Raw genomic sequence first — 20043 nt, forward strand, 5'->3', positions numbered from 1 at the left:
TCCAGTCCCAGCACACACAAGCTGGTGACTCCAATTCCAGAGAATCTGCTGCCCTCTTCTGGCCTCCTCAGGCACTGCACACACATGATGCTCAGGAACACATTTAGGTAAACACTTTTGCATGTAAAAATCAAACAAAATTTTTAATTAAATAAATCACTATATATAAAATTAAACAGATTACTATGTATAAAAGATACCTATTGGCCAGGCAGTGGTGTCCCACGCCTTGAGTCCCATTACCCACAACTTAGGAAGCAGAGGCAGAAGTTTGAGACCAGCCTGCTCTACAGAGTAAGTTCCAGGACACCAGGGCTACACAAAGAAATTCGAACAAACAAACAAACAACAAAGACACCTACTGTAGGCTTATTTCCATTCCTTGTCAGATTTTGCCTATTTTATGTCAGAGTAGCATAAATTTTCTTACCTATCATTTATACTCCATAATCTTATTTTGACACCTGCTTTAGATATTAGATAATGCATTATAAAAAGCTGTCATAAAAGCTAAAAACAAACAACTAAGATTTAATCAAATAGAGAGTAGCTTCGTTTGATTTTCCAGTGAATATGTATTTTTTTAAAGATTTATTTATCTTTATTTATATGAGTACACTACAGCTGTCTTAAGACACACACCAGAAGAGGGCATCGGATCCCATTACAGATGGTTGTGAGCCACCATTTGGTTGCTGGGAATTGAACTCAGGACCTCTGGAAGAGCAGTCAGTGCTCTGAACCACTGAGCCATCTCTCTAGCCTATGAATATGTATTTTTAAGGCCCTGATATTTTACATTCAAATTTATACTGTGCTAACTACTGAATCAAAATATTAACACTTTGAAAAGGTGGCTTTTAGTTGCTAAGTGCAATTTTTTACTTGCTTCTATATTAATGTCTAACTGTCCTTTTTTATTGGAAATTCCCCTATAAAATACATTGACAATATACTGAAAATTCATCAAATGGGTTATCTTATAAACTCCTACTTGGGTGTGGTGGTGCATGCCTGTAATCTCAGCATCTGAAAGGCAGAAGCAGGAGGATTGCAGCAAATCTGAATTCAGTCTGTCCCAGAGAGCAAGTTCTAGGATATCCATAGCTACACAGAAAAAACAGGCTCAAGGGCAGCAAAATAAACAAACCAAAATGTCCTAGGATTGGGGGCACAGCTCAGTGGGAGAATGATTTCCTATAATGTGTGCACAAAATTGTGGATCTATTCCCCAACACTTGAAAACAACAAAAAGTGAAACTTTTCCCTTTACACACACACTAAGTATGTTTCCTCGGTTACAAGTCTAAGGCTTCCATGTTAGGAAAAAAAAAAAGCTGGGCCTTATGAATGAGGAGGATAGACAGGAGCTACAAAAGGGCTAAAAAGGACTTTTTTTTTTTTTTTTTTTTGGTGGCTGGGCAGTCCTCTGTGTAGCTCTGGCTGTCCTAGAACTCAATCTGTAGACCAAGCTGCCTCAAACTCAAGAGATCTACCTGCCTGTGTCTCTCCCAGCTACTGGGATTAATGTCACTATGCCTGGCTGACTTTTTTATGTATACGTGCGTGCGTGCGTGCGTGTGTGCATGAATACATGCTCATGTATGTGTTTTGATGGAGATCAAACACAAAGTTTGTGCTAGTTGCTAAACAACCTCTGTCACTGAGTTACATATCTAGCACAGGACAAATCTTGAGGCCTTTTATTTTGTTCTTTTCTATCAAGTTATAACCTACATAAAAGTGTATCACTCCACATTAAAAAAACAAAACACAAAAAAAACCCACCACCACCAGCAACCCAAGACATGGCCTCACTATGTAGCCCAGACAAGCTCAAACTCAAAATCTCCCTGCCTCAGCCTCCTGAGTACTGTGATTACAGGTATATCTTGTGAAGCTCAGTAATGTTCACAGTAATCCCCAATGCAGCTGCGACCTAAATATCACCAGGGGCTCCACTGTGTCTCCATAAAGGAGCTGCTATTCTGACATCATGAAACACCACGTTATGGTGTTTTCAAACTTCACAGAAGTGGAACCATGCAGGTTCCTGTGTCTGGTTTCCTTTGATCAACAGTGTACAAGTGTGAAATTCAGCTGCTGCCCATGGGAGAGGCTAATTACCATGTCTGTACTGTATTGGTTAAGCATCCATGAATTTAGCCAGTCTACTATTATAAACAGTTCATTTGTTTCAAGCTCTGAGTTCCACTTTAAATAACGTTTTACACATGTTCTTGTTCATATTACACAGAAAATCAGAGTTGAAATTGTATTTGACTTTATTAGAAACTGCCAAGCAGTCAGGTATGTTGGTGTATGCCTATAATCTCAGTACTCCAGAGGGAGGCTAAAGCAGGAGTATTACTGAGGAACAGGGACCCAAGTGGCTGAATGTCTCAGTAACATTAAAATCAATAATCCTTGGTAGTCAAAGAGTCCAGGCCCAGCACTCTGGAGGCAGAGGTAGGAGGATGGTTGGAGTTCCAGGCCAGTTTGATCTACATAGACAATGCTACAGGCTCTCACCATGTAATTCTAGCCTGGAGAGCCTGTCACCAAAAAGAGATCATTTTTTGCAACGACTTTTACTTCAGAGAAACCAACCACTAAAATTTTTGTGCCCAATAAAACGGATACAACATTCTCTTAAAAAAAACAAAAAAACAAAAACTGGGTTCCACCTGAGGGTTCCAGATGAGATCCAAACAGCTCAAGGATAGTCATTTATACTGTGGAAAGATTACGGTTCCTCTTAGCTCTGTGACCGGGACACTGAAAATCAACTATTTAAACTGATGACAACTATTCCTCCAACACACCCCAACACTCACACCGCAGATAAAGTATTACAAATAACTGCAGTCACAACATGGAAAGGATAACTACAGCAGTGCATCGAGGCAGTTAAGTGTGCGCACTGGCAGGGCGTCGGTATCTTTATTTCCACACTCCAGTGCCTCACAAGTTGTCATCCACTATGTGACACTTGCACGACTAGCTATTAATCTCACTGGTCAAAGGAAATGAAGGCAAAGAGCAATGGCTCTTGGAGAAGTCACAGTGGCAACCAAAGCTGGCCTGAGACAGACCAAGCCATTATCGTCTTCAACCCGAATCCTTGGGCTACACCCAACTCAGTGAGTACCCACCACGCGCGCACGCGCCCTCCCCCCACAATTTCCTGAGCGGGCGCGCGCGCACACACACATACACACACACCCCACACTGTTCTTGAGCGCGCGCGCGCACACACACACCGCAGTTCCTCGCCGCCAATATAAAGATCTACAAGGCCTGGAAGCCTGCAGCCTAAAAAGCAAACCAACCGAGCTGACCACCCGGAAGCGCCAGCCAACGAGCACCCGCGGACACGCGGCCTCCCTCGTGCTCACCTCCCCGCCGCCTGCCCCCGCCTGCGCTGCACAGCACACCAAGACGACCACACTCGCCAAAACACCACCGAGGGGCTTCACGCCCACCTCCACAGACCCAGAACCAGCCGCCACCTCCGCCGGAAACGCCCCCGCGTCTCGGCTAACCCGGAGTGATGTCACTTCCGTTGATATAGAGAGGTGCCAAGGGGCGGGACTCCCGGGAAATTTGAGAGGTTGGCGCTAGGTTAAGCAAGAATGTTTTCTGTGTGTGAAATCTGAGTGGAGTAAGAAAGAGAGAGGAGAGAATGAGAGAAAGGAAGGAAGGAAATATGCTGTCTAGTTTGTCAACTTGACACAAGCTAAAGTTATCTAAAAGGAGGGAAACTCAATTGCGAAAATGTCTCTGTAAGATCTGGCTGTAAGCCTGTAAAGCTTTTCTCTTAATTTGTGACTGATGGGAAGGGCATAGGCTATTGTGAGCGGTGGGGGGCGGGGGGGGGGCGCAACCTTGGGCTGGGTTCAGTGAGAAAAAAGGCTGAGCAAATATGGGGAGCAAGCCAGTAACCAGTACTCCTCAGTGACCTCGTACCAGCTCCTAACTCCCAGATCCTTTCATGATGAATATGATGTGTGCATGTAAGATGAATAAATCCTTTCCTCCCCAAATTGATTTGTGGTCATGGTGTTTCATCAAAGCAATAGAAATCCAAACTAAGATAAATTGGTATCAGAAATGGGTATTGCTGTGACAGACCAGATCACGTTTTTTGGAAGGACTTTGGAACTTTGGGCTAGAAAGGCCATGAGAGCTCAGAGAGCTCTTCTGTAGGAGATTGGAAGGTAAGAATGTTGAGAGCATTACAGATCGCCTGGCTTGTGAAGTTTCAGAGGAAAATTTAATGACTATGGAGCCATTTGTTCTTTTGAATACTCTCCTATCTTCAAGACCTAAAACTTGTTCAAGATTGTCCAGAGTGACTGAATCTATTCCTGGATAGTCTTTGTAGTATCTTTACCATCTGGCATGACCAAGTGTTCCAAGCTTGTCTTTTATTAATACATCTTCTGTCCCAGATTTGTGGCCAGTTATTTTCATAAGAAGCGTTGGATCTCAATCTGGGCCTTAGGAAGTTAGAATGCTCATTTCTGTGAATTGGCCATTGCCTCTAAGATTTAGGATATTAGCCAGGCAAGATAGTACATGGTGAAACAGGTTTTCATTGTGTAGTGCTGATTGCACTGGAACTCACCCTGTAGACCAGGCTGGCCTCAAACTAAGAGATTTACTTGCCTCTGCCTACTGAGTACTGAGTTTAAAGGTGTACACTACCACTGCCAGCTCATAAATGGTTTTACATATGCTTTTCTGATTCCTTAGTTTTAAAATAGTATTTTTCCCTACCATTTAACTTGCATAATTCATTGTTGTGGGTTTTTATGAATATTTCCTTTTTGTGGGTGTGTGGGTCTTTGGGGAGATGGTATACGCATATGTTGGATGGGGTAGAAGTGCCCACAGGTGCCAGAAGAGGGTGTCATTTCCTCTGGAACTGGGGTTGCAGATGGTGAGCTGCTCTACAGGTGACTTGTATACTGTGGAGGAGGAGCAAGAGTTCTTACCTCTGAGCCCGTAGGCCTCCCTGGACTGCTGCTTTTTGTTTTGTTTTTAGTGTACACAAAGTTATACAATCATCACTCCTGGTTTTCTAATACATTCCCTATATTTAGAAGAAATCCCATACCTCCCAATTCCCTTTGCCCTGTCTTCCTTAATTTTTGACTCTATTTAATTTGCCTATTCTGGGTATTTTATGGGCTCCTCTAACAGCATATAAAACAAATTTGTTTGCTGTTTCAAAGACAGAATTTCACATATTCCAGGATGGTTACAAACTTTCTATAGCTGAGAGTAACTTTTAACCTTTGACCATCCTGTCTTTATCTCCTGCTACCACAGGAGCTCAAGGCCTTGGGCATGCTAGACAACCGGCCACTGAGAATATATTTCCAGCTACAACTGTGTTTTGTTTTGTTTTAACAAAAGCCATGAGAATGGTAAGTGGGCACCCTTGTTCCCTCTGATTTGAGTTTACTCTTTATGATGACCTGAAACTCTTGGTGGATGGAAACTATCTACTCTAGTCAGAAAGCATAAGTATGGTAACTGCTGTCCACTACAAGCTGTTCAAGAAGGAGCTTGAATGGGGCGATACTAGGAAAGGTCATCCCAAGATGTATGTCCTCTTAGCATGTCAGAAGAGCTTCTGGCTCTGTGGGTCTGGCCTTCACCCCTACCTGACACTGCCATTCTAACATTCCAAAGGGTTGAGGATTTCTGCATTAAAATACAAGCCACTCAAAAGAATGATTCTCCAGAACTGTACCTGCCTCTCACTGCCTGTGGCATTGGATGAGCTAGCCAGGGGAAATACTGGAGAGCTCACCCTGGTGGAGTGGCTATGGGAGAGCTGACAGGTTGGCCAGCTTAGCTACCACCCAGACCCAGATCTAGGGCTTTTGAGTTGGCCCACCGCCAGGAGCCATCCTCACTTAGAACTCAATGCCAAGAACTCTCCATACCAGGAGCCATCCCCACCTGGCTCTCAATGCCAGGAGACCTCGATACCAGGAGTCATTCTCACTTAGATCTCCATGCCAGGAACTATTCCTACATAAATCTCAAAACCCCCTCCTTTTGAAGTTCATCTGTGGATAGGTTACTATAACAACCCCTTTCCACTTCACCTCCTCATGACCCCCTTATCATGCCAAAATTCCAGCAGCAATAACTAGCCTTACCCAGAAATTATGAGAAACTGTTTCTTAGAAATGATGTCAGCCCCTTGAGATTGTTCCCCCTTTTTACCCCTCCCAAACCTTGTATGCTTCCCTTATACTGACTTGTGTAAAAATTAAAGTTTGACAGCTTGATCTGGACTAGACTTGCTGTTCGGCCTCTCTCTATTGTCTTGTCGCCCCATCGCCTTTCTTCTAGGTGGCTTAAGGAACCCTGTTGACTGTCCTGCAGGTCGGGACACCCGCCCTAACATCTGCCCCATCTATTATCTGCTGGAGCATGTGAAGGGGCCGGTCCTGCAGATCCAAAGCTGCAGAATCTCCATGATGCAGGGCAACAACAGGATATCTGAGAGGAGTCCTAGTGAGCATCCACTATTGATAGTGTAGCAGAAGCCAGAGGCCTCCAACCAGACAAATGAATGACTCATTACAGTGAACATTTGCAAGGAAAGAAGTGTGGACAAAAGAGTGTACTATATGACACAAGGTGACACACTGCAACTACCATGATGAAAGGTTTATTTTATTTGTGTGTGTGTGTGTGTGTGTGTGTGTGTACAAATTTTGGGGACAGATTGCAAGGGTGGAGGACAGATATAAACTGATAGGGAGATTGGGATACATGATATAAAATTCACAAAGAATTGCAAAGGAGAGAGAGAGAGAGAGAGAGAGAGAGAGAGAGGAGAGAGAGAGAAGAGAGAGATGCTGATCCTTCAAGAAAGGCTCTGTTCAAATGTCCCCCAAAGACCCCAGGGTCTCTTTCAGCATTCCTCCCCACCTAGTCACATCCTCAGTTCTAGAGTTCATATTCCCTATGAAGGGCTAGTAGAACCCTGGTTACCATGAATTAGATAATACACTTACACATCAGAGCCTTCCACCAGCTTTGGGGGCTTCAGAAAGCAGTCTTTGTTAGGAGTTCCAGAGAATACTGCCTATCAAAGTGGGACACATTAGAGAAGGAGACCCCACTGGTAACATGCCTGCAAGCATTCCCTCTAGCTCTCCATTGCCAGTCCTCTCCTCCCCTCAGGAAAACACAGCAGGGAAGACACAGGAAAGTGAGCTTAAGGGTGTGACTGTGGCTTAACTTCAGGTTCAAAACTTCTCTACACATAGTACTTCCAGGTAATATTTTTATTTAGCTCAGGTAGGTTTTATTTAAAATATATTTCTGGATACTTGAGTTAGAATTTTCTCAGTTACACTAGCAAATTATCTAAATCTCTTAAAGTGTGACTATATGAGTGTATAAGCAAAATACAGTCCATAGTAAAAAGCTCTTATGCACAAACATTTTCTAAGAAAAACATTTTCTACAGTGAAGAAGAGCTGATGTCATGGTCCGTGACTATACCCTAGCACTTGGTAGGGTAGTAAGAACAGAAAAAAATTTGAGGAGTTCAGGCCCCCTTTGGTAGCAAATTCAGAGGCAGCCTGGGCTACACATGACTCTCACTTTACTCTTACTCTGAATGACTCACAAATCATTCATTTACTCTAGACCTGGTCATACTGCCCAGAGAGTCTGTCCTTTTGTTCTTGGGTCTTTCTAGACACAGGTCTCAGCCCTTCCTCAACAGGAAAATGGGTTTTGCAAGGACAGGGACACCAGTTTGTCTGTATGTGGGGTGAACAAAGGCGCCCCCACAAGCAGTGTCATAAACCCATGTGGGAAGGCTGTGTAGCCTTGGCAGATGGCAAGAGCACCTCTGTGTCAGTATTTTGAGCTGTCTTCTCCTTCCATCCTGGGCAGCTCCCGGTTGTCAGAGTAACCAGACAGATCCTGGCATGACCTTCTGTATTTTTCAAACCAGCCAGCCACTGGAGCACAAAGAGAGCTCTTTAGGAGTTTTCTGAGGCCCAGGTATCTCCTAACCTTTCAGGCCTCCTAGTTGATACTGAAATTGAGAAGGATTTGAGGTTCCTGTGGGCATCTGCTGTATCCAATGTCTGTGATCAGCATATAGAGAAACAAGTCCAAAGTAGGAGCAGGTACAATGTCCCAGGATCTGTGTTGCTTCTGGCTTAAGTTGAATCCCAGGAACAGCCACCTGGTCTGGAGAGCATCCAGGACAGTCTACACCTGGAGATGCTGAGGATCAGAAGATCGCACCTGCACTTGGAAGTGTTCGCAGCGGGCATGCTTTAAAGTCAGCCCATAGATAGGAGTCATATCCACCTTCTCGCCTGGTGACACCTTAAATTCTATTTGCTGAAGCAAGATGGCCAGGAAGAGAAAGACCTCCAATCGGCCAATGGTCTCCCCAATGCACTTTCGCTTGCCTGAACCAAAGAGAATGACCTTCTCACTCAGGTACTTGTCCAGAACGCCTCTGGGAGTGAGAAACCTTTCAGGCCGAAACTCATTTGGGTCACCCCACAGTTCCCTGTATGCAGAGGAAGACAGCTAATGTCAATGTTCAGGGGATTATAAGCATCAAGTAGGTCAATCCCCAAGGGACAGGGGGTCTGAAACCCAGATGAGGATGGACCCATCCCACCCAGGAGTTTCCACTGCCCCTGTCAACTCACCGGTCATGGTTAACCTGCCACTGGTTCACAAAGACACAGTGGCCCTTGGGGATATAGAAGTCATTCAGACTTGTATCTCTTGTGGTGCTGGGGAAAGAGGATGCTCAGTCAGGATCAGGACCACAGGGAAAATCCACACCCTGCCCCATGCCATGTCCTTCCCATGACTCCTAAAGGGCTGTGTATACTAAATAAGACCTAGTATCAAATGTCATTGGATCTACGGCCTGACCTGTGGGGGATGGTGAAGGGCATGAAGGATGAATGCCGGAAGGTCTCCAGGATGAAGGCCTCCAAATAGGGCAGCTGGGGTCTGTCAGAAAGCCGGGGCTGCCGATCCCTGCCAATCACTGTGTCTACAGAATACAGAAATTCAAAAGGATTAAGGGGTTGCCAAGACTTTATGAGGGTCCTTCATGTAGAGTCTTTGGAATGGAGTACCACCTACCTAGCTCCTCCTGGATCTTTCTCTGTACACTAGGGTTGGTTACCAGGTACATGAGGCTCCAAGAGATAGCAGTTGTGATTGTGTCAAACCCTGGACAGGATGAAACAGAGGTGGTGGTTAGGTATGTGGCAACGAGGGCCACCTGAGCACAGACATAATAGCCAAAGTACACCTACCAGCTCCAAAGAGGTCAAAAACAATCGTAATGACCTTATCATCTGCCATCTGGACATTGGCATTCTCGTCCAGCCTCCTGTCCTGACAGTGCTCAATGAGGCTGTCTGCGATGTCCCGGATGTGGCCCTGGGAGACAAAGGAGCCCAACGTGAGAAATATCCCAGACCTACCACTCCATTCAGGCCTGGCCCCTCACTGTTCAAGAGGTGACATTTTGAGGCTTCTGTCCCAATTTCCCTTTGCCTCTCCAAGTCTCTTTCTACCTTAAAGAACTGATGATCCAACTCAAGGGACCCTGGAGACTCAGAGCCTGACATTGTTAGTTATTTGATGAGTTCTTTAACTTTTTTCTACCATAAAAAGCCAGGAGTCAGGTACTTCCTGGTCCAGTAAGAACTGACCCAGGGCTCCTCCCATTCAGTAGTAGCTCCTGTCCTAGGGATGCACAGAAGGACAGTCAAGAAAAGTTTTATTAACCTGCTGAGGACAGAATACACCCTGCTACCAGCTTTAAGCTTGCCCATGATGTTCTGGTCCTGAATCCTAACTGCTTCCCCTCACCACCTGCTTCTTCTCCCCAGCCCAACCTCTACCTTCTCAAATGTCCTATAGTGCTCTTTGATTAACTTCTCCATGAAGCTGTAGAACTTCTTATTCAAGTCTTTGAAGGCATCGAGGGAAGAGTTAGGCAGGTAACGGAGGACAGGGATGAAGTCCGCTGGGTATCCAGAGCCAGTGACCTCCCCGAACTCATTACTTAGATTGATTATGCTGAGCAGCTCTTGGTCTTCATGGTCATAACGTTGGCCAAAACATATGGCACAGATGACGTTGGCCACTGACACTACCAAATACTTGTAAGGGTCAAAGTGGCCGACCTCTGCCATCAGCTTCTGGAACTTGTTGATTAGATGGTTGGCCTCCTTGCTCACGTGCTCCTCTAAGTAGCAAGAAGATGCAGATGTCGGGTCTGAGGCTATGGAGAAACTCTTCAGAGCATCCTGGGCCAGGCGCCGGCGGGCAGCCCACACTGGTCCAGAGTCTGGGTTGAAAGTCATGCTCTTGCCGTCAGCGATGAGTGTGAAGCTGTAGAGGTCTGGCCGGCCCTTGAAGTCATCTCCCTGCCTCACCAGGGCCTGCTTGATGGTGTTCAGGCCGCTCAGCACCACCACGGGGGTAGAGCCAATGCGGATCTGCAGCACATCTCCATACTGCTGGCTCAGTTTTGTCAGTGACAGGTGTGGGTTCTTCCCCAGGGTCAGCATGTGCCCAATGAAGGGCAAGCCCCAGGGTCCGGGTGGACTCTTCAGTCCTTTGGGAACCCGGGTTCTTGTGGCTCTGACCACCCAGAATCCAAGGCAGAATACAGTGACAGCGAGGAGCAGCTCTGTGGCTGACATGAAGGCTGGGAGGCCATACATAGAAGGCATGGTCTAGATGGCTGCTGAGAGATGAGGCAAAAAGAAAGAAAGCATCAGACTGAGGGTGAGGGCAGGAATGTCCTAGTGTCGAATGCCGGTCAATGCTCCTCCTGGCGTCGTTCCCTGGGCCCAGAGCAGAACGGAGCTTGTTGAGCTGCCACTGCGTGTCGCAGTTCTTTCTTACCCCACATGCAGAAAGGCTGAAGTCAGGTAGACTGAGCTCTCATGGAGATGTCTCAGTACCCAGGAAGCTCAATGTGGTTTATTTTATTTTTCACACAATATATTTTAATCATACTCTTCACACACACACACACACACAGTCATTTTTTTTTTCAATTGTAGCCATAAGCAGACGAGGAAGGCTACAGAAGGATTCAGAGAGAGTAGGTGACGTTCTCCAAGTTATGCAGCTAGGAAATGCTGGGTTACCTTTCAACCCAGTAGCCCACTTCTAGAACACCTGTCTTAACTGTGTGATTTCAAACAGTAGCTTCCAATCTCTGTGATTTCCATGAACCCCAATTTCCTTTGTGTCTCCTAAAATCAGCTTTACATCCACTAGGTAGCATCCTAAACAATGTCTGTGCCTAAATATGGCTTTGATTTTTTCCACCTAACACATTCCAATAAATGTACAATTAACAAATTATCACCAGAAAAGTCTCTTTGGATCCTACCCATCACCTTTGGGGAAGCCATCCTATAGGGAAATTAGAGATCATTTGTTTTTTCGGCTTCATTGTGTACTCTAGCAACAGGGAAATCAACTTCCAAATGGAGCATTGACTTATCCAAAGTCACCCAGCAATAGTGACAGAGCCTGAGCCTACAGCTCTTAGGGAAAGTCCCAAAGAATGTACAGCTACTGCTATAGGTGTCTCCATTTGAAAATCAAAAAATTTGAGTTCTTAGTTCTTTACTGTTCTTCATTTCAGGATCTAAAGAATCCCACCAAACTCTAGTAGAGGACTGAGAGAGGTTACAGGAAAACCAATGCCCAACCACCTTGCTCTTAGCCCTAGCCCCCTGAGTTCAACTGAGCCATACTTTAAAAGCCGAAGGAGACCAGCTAGATACAGCTCCAAGTAACAATAATCCAGGCCAAGCTTTGGGTTGTGCTCAAGTCTCATGAATGAATAGTCTGGTTCCTCCCCTCTTTTGCGGGTCTTAAGAAAGCAGAAATGAAAAGGAAGGTTCCTATCAGGCTAGGGCTATAAGAAAACCACTGACTGGAGTCAGGAAAACCAGGAATAGATCTGAGCTTAGTTTTGACTAAGCTTTCTCTTTGGGCTTATTCTAGAAAAGGTAAGTGAATTTTCTGTCTGCTCTAAGGCTCTGCCCAGTCAGGAGAGTCACATTGCAGTGAAGTACAGTCCAGGTAGTCTTGGACAAGTCATTTTAACTTTGAGGCTTCAATTACATAACCGGGAGAGAGGGTAAAACAAGATTGCCCAATTCAGCTGGGAGGTGTTGGCCCATACTTTTAACCCCAGCACTCAGGAGACAGAGGCAGGAGGAACTCTTTGAGTTTTGAGACCAGTTTGGTCTACAGAGTGAGTTCCAGGACAGCCAGGGCTACACAGAGAAACCCTGTCTTGAAAAAACAAAAACAAGCAAACAAAAAAGATTGCTCAATTCAGAGGGTGCAGATCCTAGGAAGAGAAGCTCTGAACCACATAGGACAGGAAGATGTACAATTCCTACCCCAAATACTACAGCCAGCTGGAAGCCAGGGGGGGCTTCCCGGAGAAGCTGAACACAAAACACATTTCAGCATGACCAGTCCCCTAAGGACCTCTAGTCTTTGTAAGGTGGAAGGCCGAGGGAGATGTAACTAGTGTTTGCAGTTCCCGGAAGCTCTCAGTTTATGGAGCTGTTGGTGTCCCATCAAGGAAAGAAGACACAGTCAGTGGGATAGGGAGCCTCTCTAGGCCAGGTCAGAAACAGCTCTGACCTGCTATCCTTTGGGAGGGTAGAGGCTATCGGGGATAGTTGTTAAATAAGACAGAGAACACTAGAAAAGCTCAGTGTATCTCCACTGTCCGCCCTACCCACACAGACAGGAACCCTCACCTCCATTGGCAGTCCCAAGGAAGGGGCTAAATGTGCAGGGGAGAAGTCCCAGGAGGTCACTGGGGGTGGGAGTGGGGGACCTGAAGAGGGAGGGTATCTCATTTCAAACCTAAATATCTGATACTAGCTCCTGGACCTTAGGCACGTCCTCTTACTCCTCTGGCCTCAGTGTCTCCTTTAAGGAATTTACCTGGTCACAATGTATACAGGCTTAGTCTCCTGTTTTGGAGGAGCTATCCGGTAACTCTTCACCAAAAATTTCCTTTTCTTGGGAAGGAGGGGCAATCCAGGAGTCCCCAAGCACTCACCTTTGACTGTGAGGAGGGACAGGACTGAAGAGTGTTCTCTAGGACCCCAGGAAGGATGGGGAATGCTCCAAGAACTACCTCCTTCAGGATTAGGGTGAAGGCACCACTACCTTTATAAGACTCTGTTTCTGTTGGCCACGCCTCCTTATCTGAGCCGTGTGGTGGGACCGAGGGCGGGACAGCCTTAGGGAGTGCTCTAGGCAGGTGGGGGAAGGGTATGAGACAGCAAGAAGCTATATGGGGACACCTGACATAGGTATAGGCACAAGAAAACATTCAAAATAAAATAAAGACTGCGGTCACCCCCACTTTCAAGGCGCTCCGTGGATAGCACAGAATCCCACTGAGGGAGGGGTTTGAGAAAAAAAAATCTGGAGCAGCCTAAAATGTGAGTACTGGGGCCTCCATCCCGGGTCATAGGGATTCCTTTCCACTGTTTTTGCGCCCCTAAAACATTGGGTGTGTAAGATCTACAAGCCTGCTACAAGTCAATGGGTGCCGGGAAAGGCTGGTAGAGGAGAGCAACTGGGTGGTGATTTTGCTTCCCTGGATTACTGAGTCCAAGCTCGCGTGAGAAGCGCAACGACCCCAGCCCAGAGGTCACAGGACAGGAAGGCCAGTGGTGCCATTGGACTGACTCTGTGCCCCACAAATTGGGTATCGGCCGAAGTTCGCGCTGCTTCATTTAGGGGTGGGGATGGATGGCAAGCTTGCAGATCGCACCTCTAAGGGTCACCTCAGGCAAGCTGCAAGCCTGGGAGACTCCTCTTGCAGCTCCCTGTAGGCTCCCAGGGCTTGCTAGTGTTTTGTATACTGAAGCAGGCGACGCGGAGCTATCTACTTGTGGTGGGGGAAAGGGTGGAGGGAGGATCCACGTGAGACAGCAGGAGGGGGTCTGGGGCCACAAAGGGTGATCCTTGGCACGCAAAGGGTGATCCTGAGCCTAGCGTGCGTGAGCCTGCTCCATCCTCTGGGGGCAGAGGTCGGGCTGCCTGTCCCCGCCCCACCTGGCTGGGGACAAGGTGCCCGGGAGTTGCGTGAGAAGAGCCTGAAGGCCCGCGCAACCACCCAGCTACCCAACTCACAACCGGGCGCGGGTCCCAGTGCTGTCACGCTAGCTGGGGGAGGGGAGCCATGGGTGAGGCTCTTAAAGGGCCAGCTCTCCCGAGGCGTTGGGGTGGGGTTTGAGAGATAGAAATAGTCTAAGCTTTGCAAGGGCGCGACTAGACTGGGCCAGCGGTGCAAAGGGCCGGGTTTGCGTGCGATGCTCGGCTTCTGCCTGAGAGCAAAGGCCTGAACAGTGTGTGTCCACATTTTTAGAGGCAGGGCACGCAGCACCACCCGGCACGCCTCGCTGGCTGTTTTGCAGGCGCTCTCTGGCCCTGAAGGGTACTCCCAGAGTGAAATTAGTGTAAGAAGAACACCTGAACTTGCGTGTCTAACTCAACCTGTTCCTAACTAACACCTTCACTTGCCCTCCCCTGTGAGCTCCGGAGCCCAGAAAGAACATTACCATCCAAGACCAGAAAAAACAAAACAACAAAAAACAAAAACCCACCTCATCTACCCGTCACCTCCCACTCTAGTCACATGCTACCCTCAAGCATTGCCCAAATATTCACCAAACTCCTACTATGCGCTGGATGCTGGCGATTGATGCAGAGGTGAAAAGAATTAGCAATGCTCCTTTGACAGAGCTTACCCTCTGCTGGGGTTGGGGGGGGGGGGGGAGACAGGTGACGGTGCAAAAAGGGCAATAGAAAGATAAATGATAAGCAGGGGACAGCTCACAACTGCAAATGAGGTGGCCAGGGGAGTGCTCTCTGAGATAGCACTGAGCACAGGCAGAAGTCAGGCCTCCCAGGTGTCTCTCTGGAGGATGGTCCTGGTAAGAGGACCCACCTCATAGACACAGTATCTCCAGATGTTCTAGTTATGTATAGAGGTTGTGGGAAGGGGCTGGCGCTTTCCTGACATGTGTACCTATTCAAGAAGTATCCCACCGAGGAAGATGAGAGTCAGTCGTGTGGACATCTTCTAACCTGAGCAAGATCACCCAGGCTTCTTTGCTGGAGGTAGACCAGAGGGCAAGAACTTCTGTCCGTTTTGACATCTGTGAAGCCCCATGCTTTCATCCAGTTCCCTACTGATCCCAGAGAATAGATTCCTCTCTGCTTTTTGATTCTTTCACCTTCTTATTCCCTACCATGCCTCTCAGAATGTGAAATTCTTTCTGTCACCATGTTTGCTGAAAATCCTTAGGCACCTGAAGATAGGAACCAGAGCCTCTTGCAGAATCTACCAGGTCTGCCTCCATCTAGGGTTCTAGTAGTTCCAATTCTGAGTCTAAATGAAACACGGCTTCCACCTTGTATTCCTTCCTGGATCCTCTCCACAGAAAGTTGGATTTTGCTTGGTGTCACTCTTCCTCTGATTTCCATTGTCCCTACCACTGCCTTAGCTCCAGAGAGTAGAGGGAACCTGTTCCTCGTGGCCGGAAGCACATAGGAGGTGAGAGGGACCTTCTCAGCATCTTTGCAGCCATTCTCAGGCCACCTGACCCTTTTAATATTCCTCTTCATCCTCTACACCCCAACACAGAAAATATGCATGTGGAAAATTAATCAGATATCCAGGTCCCTGTGAGGTAGAAATGATTGTCAATTGGCATTATAGGTAGGGTACATGAGCTCCAACTATGTAATGATAAAAATTAGGCGAGAAGTACTGGGCATGGTGGCACATGTCTATAACTCTAATACATTCGAAGCTGAAGCAGGAGGATTTTCATGAGTTCAAGGTCAGCCTAAGCTACATAGTAACAGTGCAATAGCCAGGGTTACACAGCAGATATAGCAAAATCAGGGAAAAATAAAAAATAAAGTAAAATTTTTAAAAAGGAGGAAGAGAGCCCGGCAGTGGTGGCACATGCCTTTAATCACAGCACTTGGGAGGCAGAGGTATGCGGATTTCTGAGTTCGAGGCCAGCTTGGTCTACTGAGTAAGTTCCAGGACAGCCAGGGCTACACAGAGAAACCCTGTCTTGAAAAAAACAAAACAAAACAAAAACCAAAAAAAAAAAAAAAAAAGGAGGAAGAGGATAGCAAAGGGGGGGGAAGGGGAGGGAGGGAGGGAGGGAGAGAAAGAGAGAGAGAGAGAGAGAGAGAGAGAGAGAGAGAGAGAGAGAGAGAGGAGAGAGAAACTGGGCATCAGAACAGCAGAACAGGCAGGCCACTTAGGAGGTGAGGTGGACCTTCTCAGCATCTTTACAGTCAGCCATTCCACTCACTGCATCTCTGGACACAGCTTAAGAAGCTTCATGGTACCCAACTTGGAGCAAGGATCAGAGAATTGAAAGCACTTGTGTAGAAATAATTCCTGACCAGGCAGTGAAAGCAGGACACTGACGAATGTAGACCCCTCAGCCCGCTCTAGAGCCACATGTGTTCATGTGTTTGCAGGTTTCTAGAGCCCATTTCCATTGTCCCTACCAAAGCCTTAGCTCCAGGGAGTCTGTTTTTCAGGGCTGGGCTGGCAGGAAGACCCAGCTCTGAGGCTTGTAGCCAGGAATGCAGGAAGCCCCACTGTTTTGCTCATTTTTTTTTTTTTTACCAAGAACTTTATTAGCTAATGAATCCAGTTCCTCTCTTTCTTCTCTGCTAGAGAGATTGATCCCAGAAAGAAAAGGCCCAGTGACCTCTGGCAGATGAAATCTAAGCCTAAGACCCTGACATCTTATTTCCAGGCAATGGCTCTACCTGCTAAGAGAAGCCCTGGGTTAAGGGAAGCTCTGGCTGTTCCCCAGCCCCTGTGCATGGGGGTCCTGGGCCTTATACTCACTATCACCACACTTGTCTAGGCTAAGGGTCACAATGAAATGGGCCTCACTAATCCCTCACTAATTGACTGGAAGAAAGTTTGGTGACCTTGGAACAGGGCTAAACACCCAACTGAGGCCAAAGTTTATAAGCCTATGCGTGAGAAGCTCTTTAGCTTCGCTAGTAACTGATAGCAGGAACACATTGGGAGGGGAGAGGGCTCTGGGCTGGAGGGAGGCAGAGAGCTTGCTAGTCAACCTGGCAGGGACAACAACTGGGTGCTTTTGGCCAGTACTGCTAAGGGCTAGGTAGTGGAAGCCAGGAAACAAGCAATATCCTATAAAAATCCCCTTCTCCACAAGGAAGGCAGGAGCCACATCCCAAAGAAAGCCTGAGGAGAGCCCAGAGATGCTTCAGAATCCTGAGGTGGCTGAGGCAGATCATGTAGGGACTCTGGAGAGCTTAGAATAAATGTGAGGAACTTGGGAAAGATATTGCTGACAAGGTAGGAGACATCATAGTCTAAAGAGGGAGAAGCCAAATCAGTAAGACATGATTTTGGTTCCATCAAAAGAAGGAAGAAAAGGAGGAAGACGAAGAAGAGGAGAAGAAGAAGGAAGAAGAGAGGGAGAAGGAGAAAAGGAGGAGGAAGAGGAAGAGGAAGAAGAAGACCAAGAAGAACAACAACAAGAAGAACAACAAGAAGAACAACAAGGAGAAACATATCCAAAGAAGGATAATCCCAGAGGAGTCATATATGAGAGGGGAAGGTTGACTGGAGGAATAGAGGTGCCTTATCACCAGTGCTTCATGGTTGTGAGGTTTAAACAAGCATCCTTAGTGGAAAACAATGTACTTTCTTGAGGGTGGAGGAGTGGCTGGGAGGAGGGGTTGTGTATTCTGGGTAATGGACACAACACATGAGAATGCAGAGGCAGCAGTTGGAGGAATCCTGTTATGTCTCCTCTGGCTGGGAGAAAGTTACACTAAGTGGAAGAGGGTGTGGGAATACAGGATCACATGCTGAGTTGAGGAAAGTTGTTTTAAATGCCTTGAGACATTAACAAGCAGCTCTGAGGGGAATCTAGCATGAAGTTATACAAGTTCACTTAGGTGGCAGCTTGGAGCACTCATTGGAGAGCTGTGAATCTCAACCACACTTGGAATCCAAGAGAATAAAGTGTTCAGTATGTCAGCTCTGCTAGCACACTTCACAGCTGTGCCAAACAGACAGCAGAAACAGAAAACCATTTGGTGGGGGGTGGGGGTGGGTGGGCAGGAAGGATAGCCTGACAATCTGAGTTTAATGTTAATTCCCCAAACAGTCTCATGTAGCTCAGGATGGCCCCAGATTCCCTATGTAATCAAAGATGGCCTTGAACTGTGGCTCCTCCTGCCTCCATCTCCCAAGTGTCCGGGTACCAGGCTTAGGTGTGGTTTTATGCAGTACTGGAGACAGAGCCTTCATGCCTGCCAGGCAAACTCTACCAAGTGAGCTACATCCACAGCCTTAAATAAAAACTTTGAGTGGCCCAACCAGGACTAACTTTCCACTCCACAGCTTCAACCCTACCTTACTCACCTTCTTCAGAGAGTGAATTTCCCTAGTTCTTCACTCATAGTAACTTTCTGATTTGCCTTCTCCTCTGCCCATGCCCTATATCTGGCCTAGGGTCAACCGCTTACCATCTCCAGGTCTCCACTGAGTCAAGTGAGAAATGAGGCTCAGGTAGTAGAGCAGCAGAAGCAGAGATGTCCTTTGTCAACTGGTAGGAGATCCTGGGCTTAGTGGATGTTCAGGGAACACTAACTGTTCTTACTCATCTATGTGACCAAAGCGGGACATTCCCTAAGAAGAGCTGCCACCAAGCTCTTGTGCAGGTTCAGATACCTGCTTGTGAGTACTAATTAAGTTATCAAACCTTTTTCTGAGTGTGTGCTATGTCCTGGTCCCAGTATTAAAGACTGGAGGTGTAGAGAACAGTTGAGGCTCTGTCAACTTCTTTGTTAGCCTTCCCGTTCTTTTTTTTTTTTTTTTTTCCCGAGACAGGGTTTCTCTGTGTAGCTCTAGCTATCCTGGAACTCACTCTGTAGACCAGGCTAGCCTGGAGCTCAGAAATCTGCCTGCCTCTGCCTCCCAAGTGCTGGGATTAAACATGTAAGCCACCACCTCCCGGCCAACTTCCCATTCTTACAACAAATACTTGAGTTTACTATCAGCTTGAAAAAGAAAATAATTTAGAAATTTAAACCCACAATCAGAATGCTCTGTTGACTTGGACCTGTGGAGGGGAGAGTATGGCAGAGCAAAATTGCTCACTCTAAAGCTAGGAGGTGAAAAGAATAAAGATTGGAAATCTAGGGTCTCCTTCAAAGGTGGTCCTTTGGTGACCCAAACCTCCAACAGTGACGCACTTCAAAGTGTTCACCCCTTCCTAATAGCATTGATCAAGGAATCAAACATCAAACATATGGGTCTTTGGAGAACACACAGCTATCTCAAATCACAACAAATTCAAATTACTCACAGTCCTGAAGGAAGGCAGGTGATGAACAGGACTAAGAATTCAGAGGGTCCTGGCTAGTTTGGTGATAACTGAGCAGGGTATAAAACAAGGAGCAGGAGTTGGACCAGAAAGGCAGGGTGGAGTTCAACATACAGAAAAAGACTGTGGAAGTATTCCCTGTCTCTTGCTGGGTGGTGCTTAGCATAGTGTTGGATGCAGCCCCTTAACTCTAAATTCAGATCCCTTGAACCAATGCAAAGAATCAGGTGTGGATTGGGGAGATGGCTCAGTGGGTAAAGTGCCTGCCACAGAAGCATGAAGTCCTAAGTTCAGATCCCAGAAACCTTCATAAAGCTAGACTCTGCAGCAGGTGTCTAATTCCTGAGCTCCTCCTGCAAGAGCTGTTGGAGTCAGAAAAATCCTGACATATATCTGTAACCCAAACTCTGAGTGGGAGAAGACAGATAGATCCTCAAGGGTCAGAAGTCCAGTCGTGAACAGTGGTGAATAACAACAGACCCTGTCTCATAAAAGATGGAGACTAAAAATTGAAACCTGAGTTGGACTCTGA

At 46.8% G+C, this 20043-nt stretch overlaps 2 protein-coding genes across 3 annotated transcripts in view; both read right to left on the minus strand.

The window, feature by feature from the left end:
* Positions 1 to 3551, minus strand: part of Edc3 (enhancer of mRNA decapping 3) — a 42593-nt gene extending 39042 nt beyond the window's left edge. Inside the window, exon 1 of one of the 2 annotated variants that reach the window (XM_052188219.1) lies at positions 3399 to 3551. The gene's annotated coding sequence lies outside the window, so the exon portion shown is untranslated. The remainder of the gene's footprint in view (positions 1 to 3398) is intronic. The other variant, XM_052188220.1, reaches the window with a different exon arrangement.
* A 3849-nt stretch (positions 3552 to 7400) lies between these two features.
* On the minus strand, positions 7401 to 13220 carry LOC127688993 (cytochrome P450 1A1). Its single transcript, XM_052188218.1, has 7 exons — positions 13148 to 13220; positions 9936 to 10786; positions 9342 to 9468; positions 9166 to 9255; positions 8950 to 9073; positions 8718 to 8804; positions 7401 to 8572 (listed from the first exon to the last, which is right to left on the minus strand). Exons 2-7 carry the CDS (start codon positions 10770 to 10772, stop codon positions 8263 to 8265), a joined length of 1575 nt encoding a protein of 524 aa, XP_052044178.1. The 5' UTR covers positions 10773 to 10786; positions 13148 to 13220; the 3' UTR covers positions 7401 to 8262.
* Between the last annotated feature and the right edge of the window lie 6823 nt (positions 13221 to 20043).

Source organism: Apodemus sylvaticus, chromosome 7, assembly GCF_947179515.1.
Source record: "Apodemus sylvaticus chromosome 7, mApoSyl1.1, whole genome shotgun sequence".
NCBI lineage: Eukaryota > Metazoa > Chordata > Mammalia > Rodentia > Muridae > Apodemus > Apodemus sylvaticus.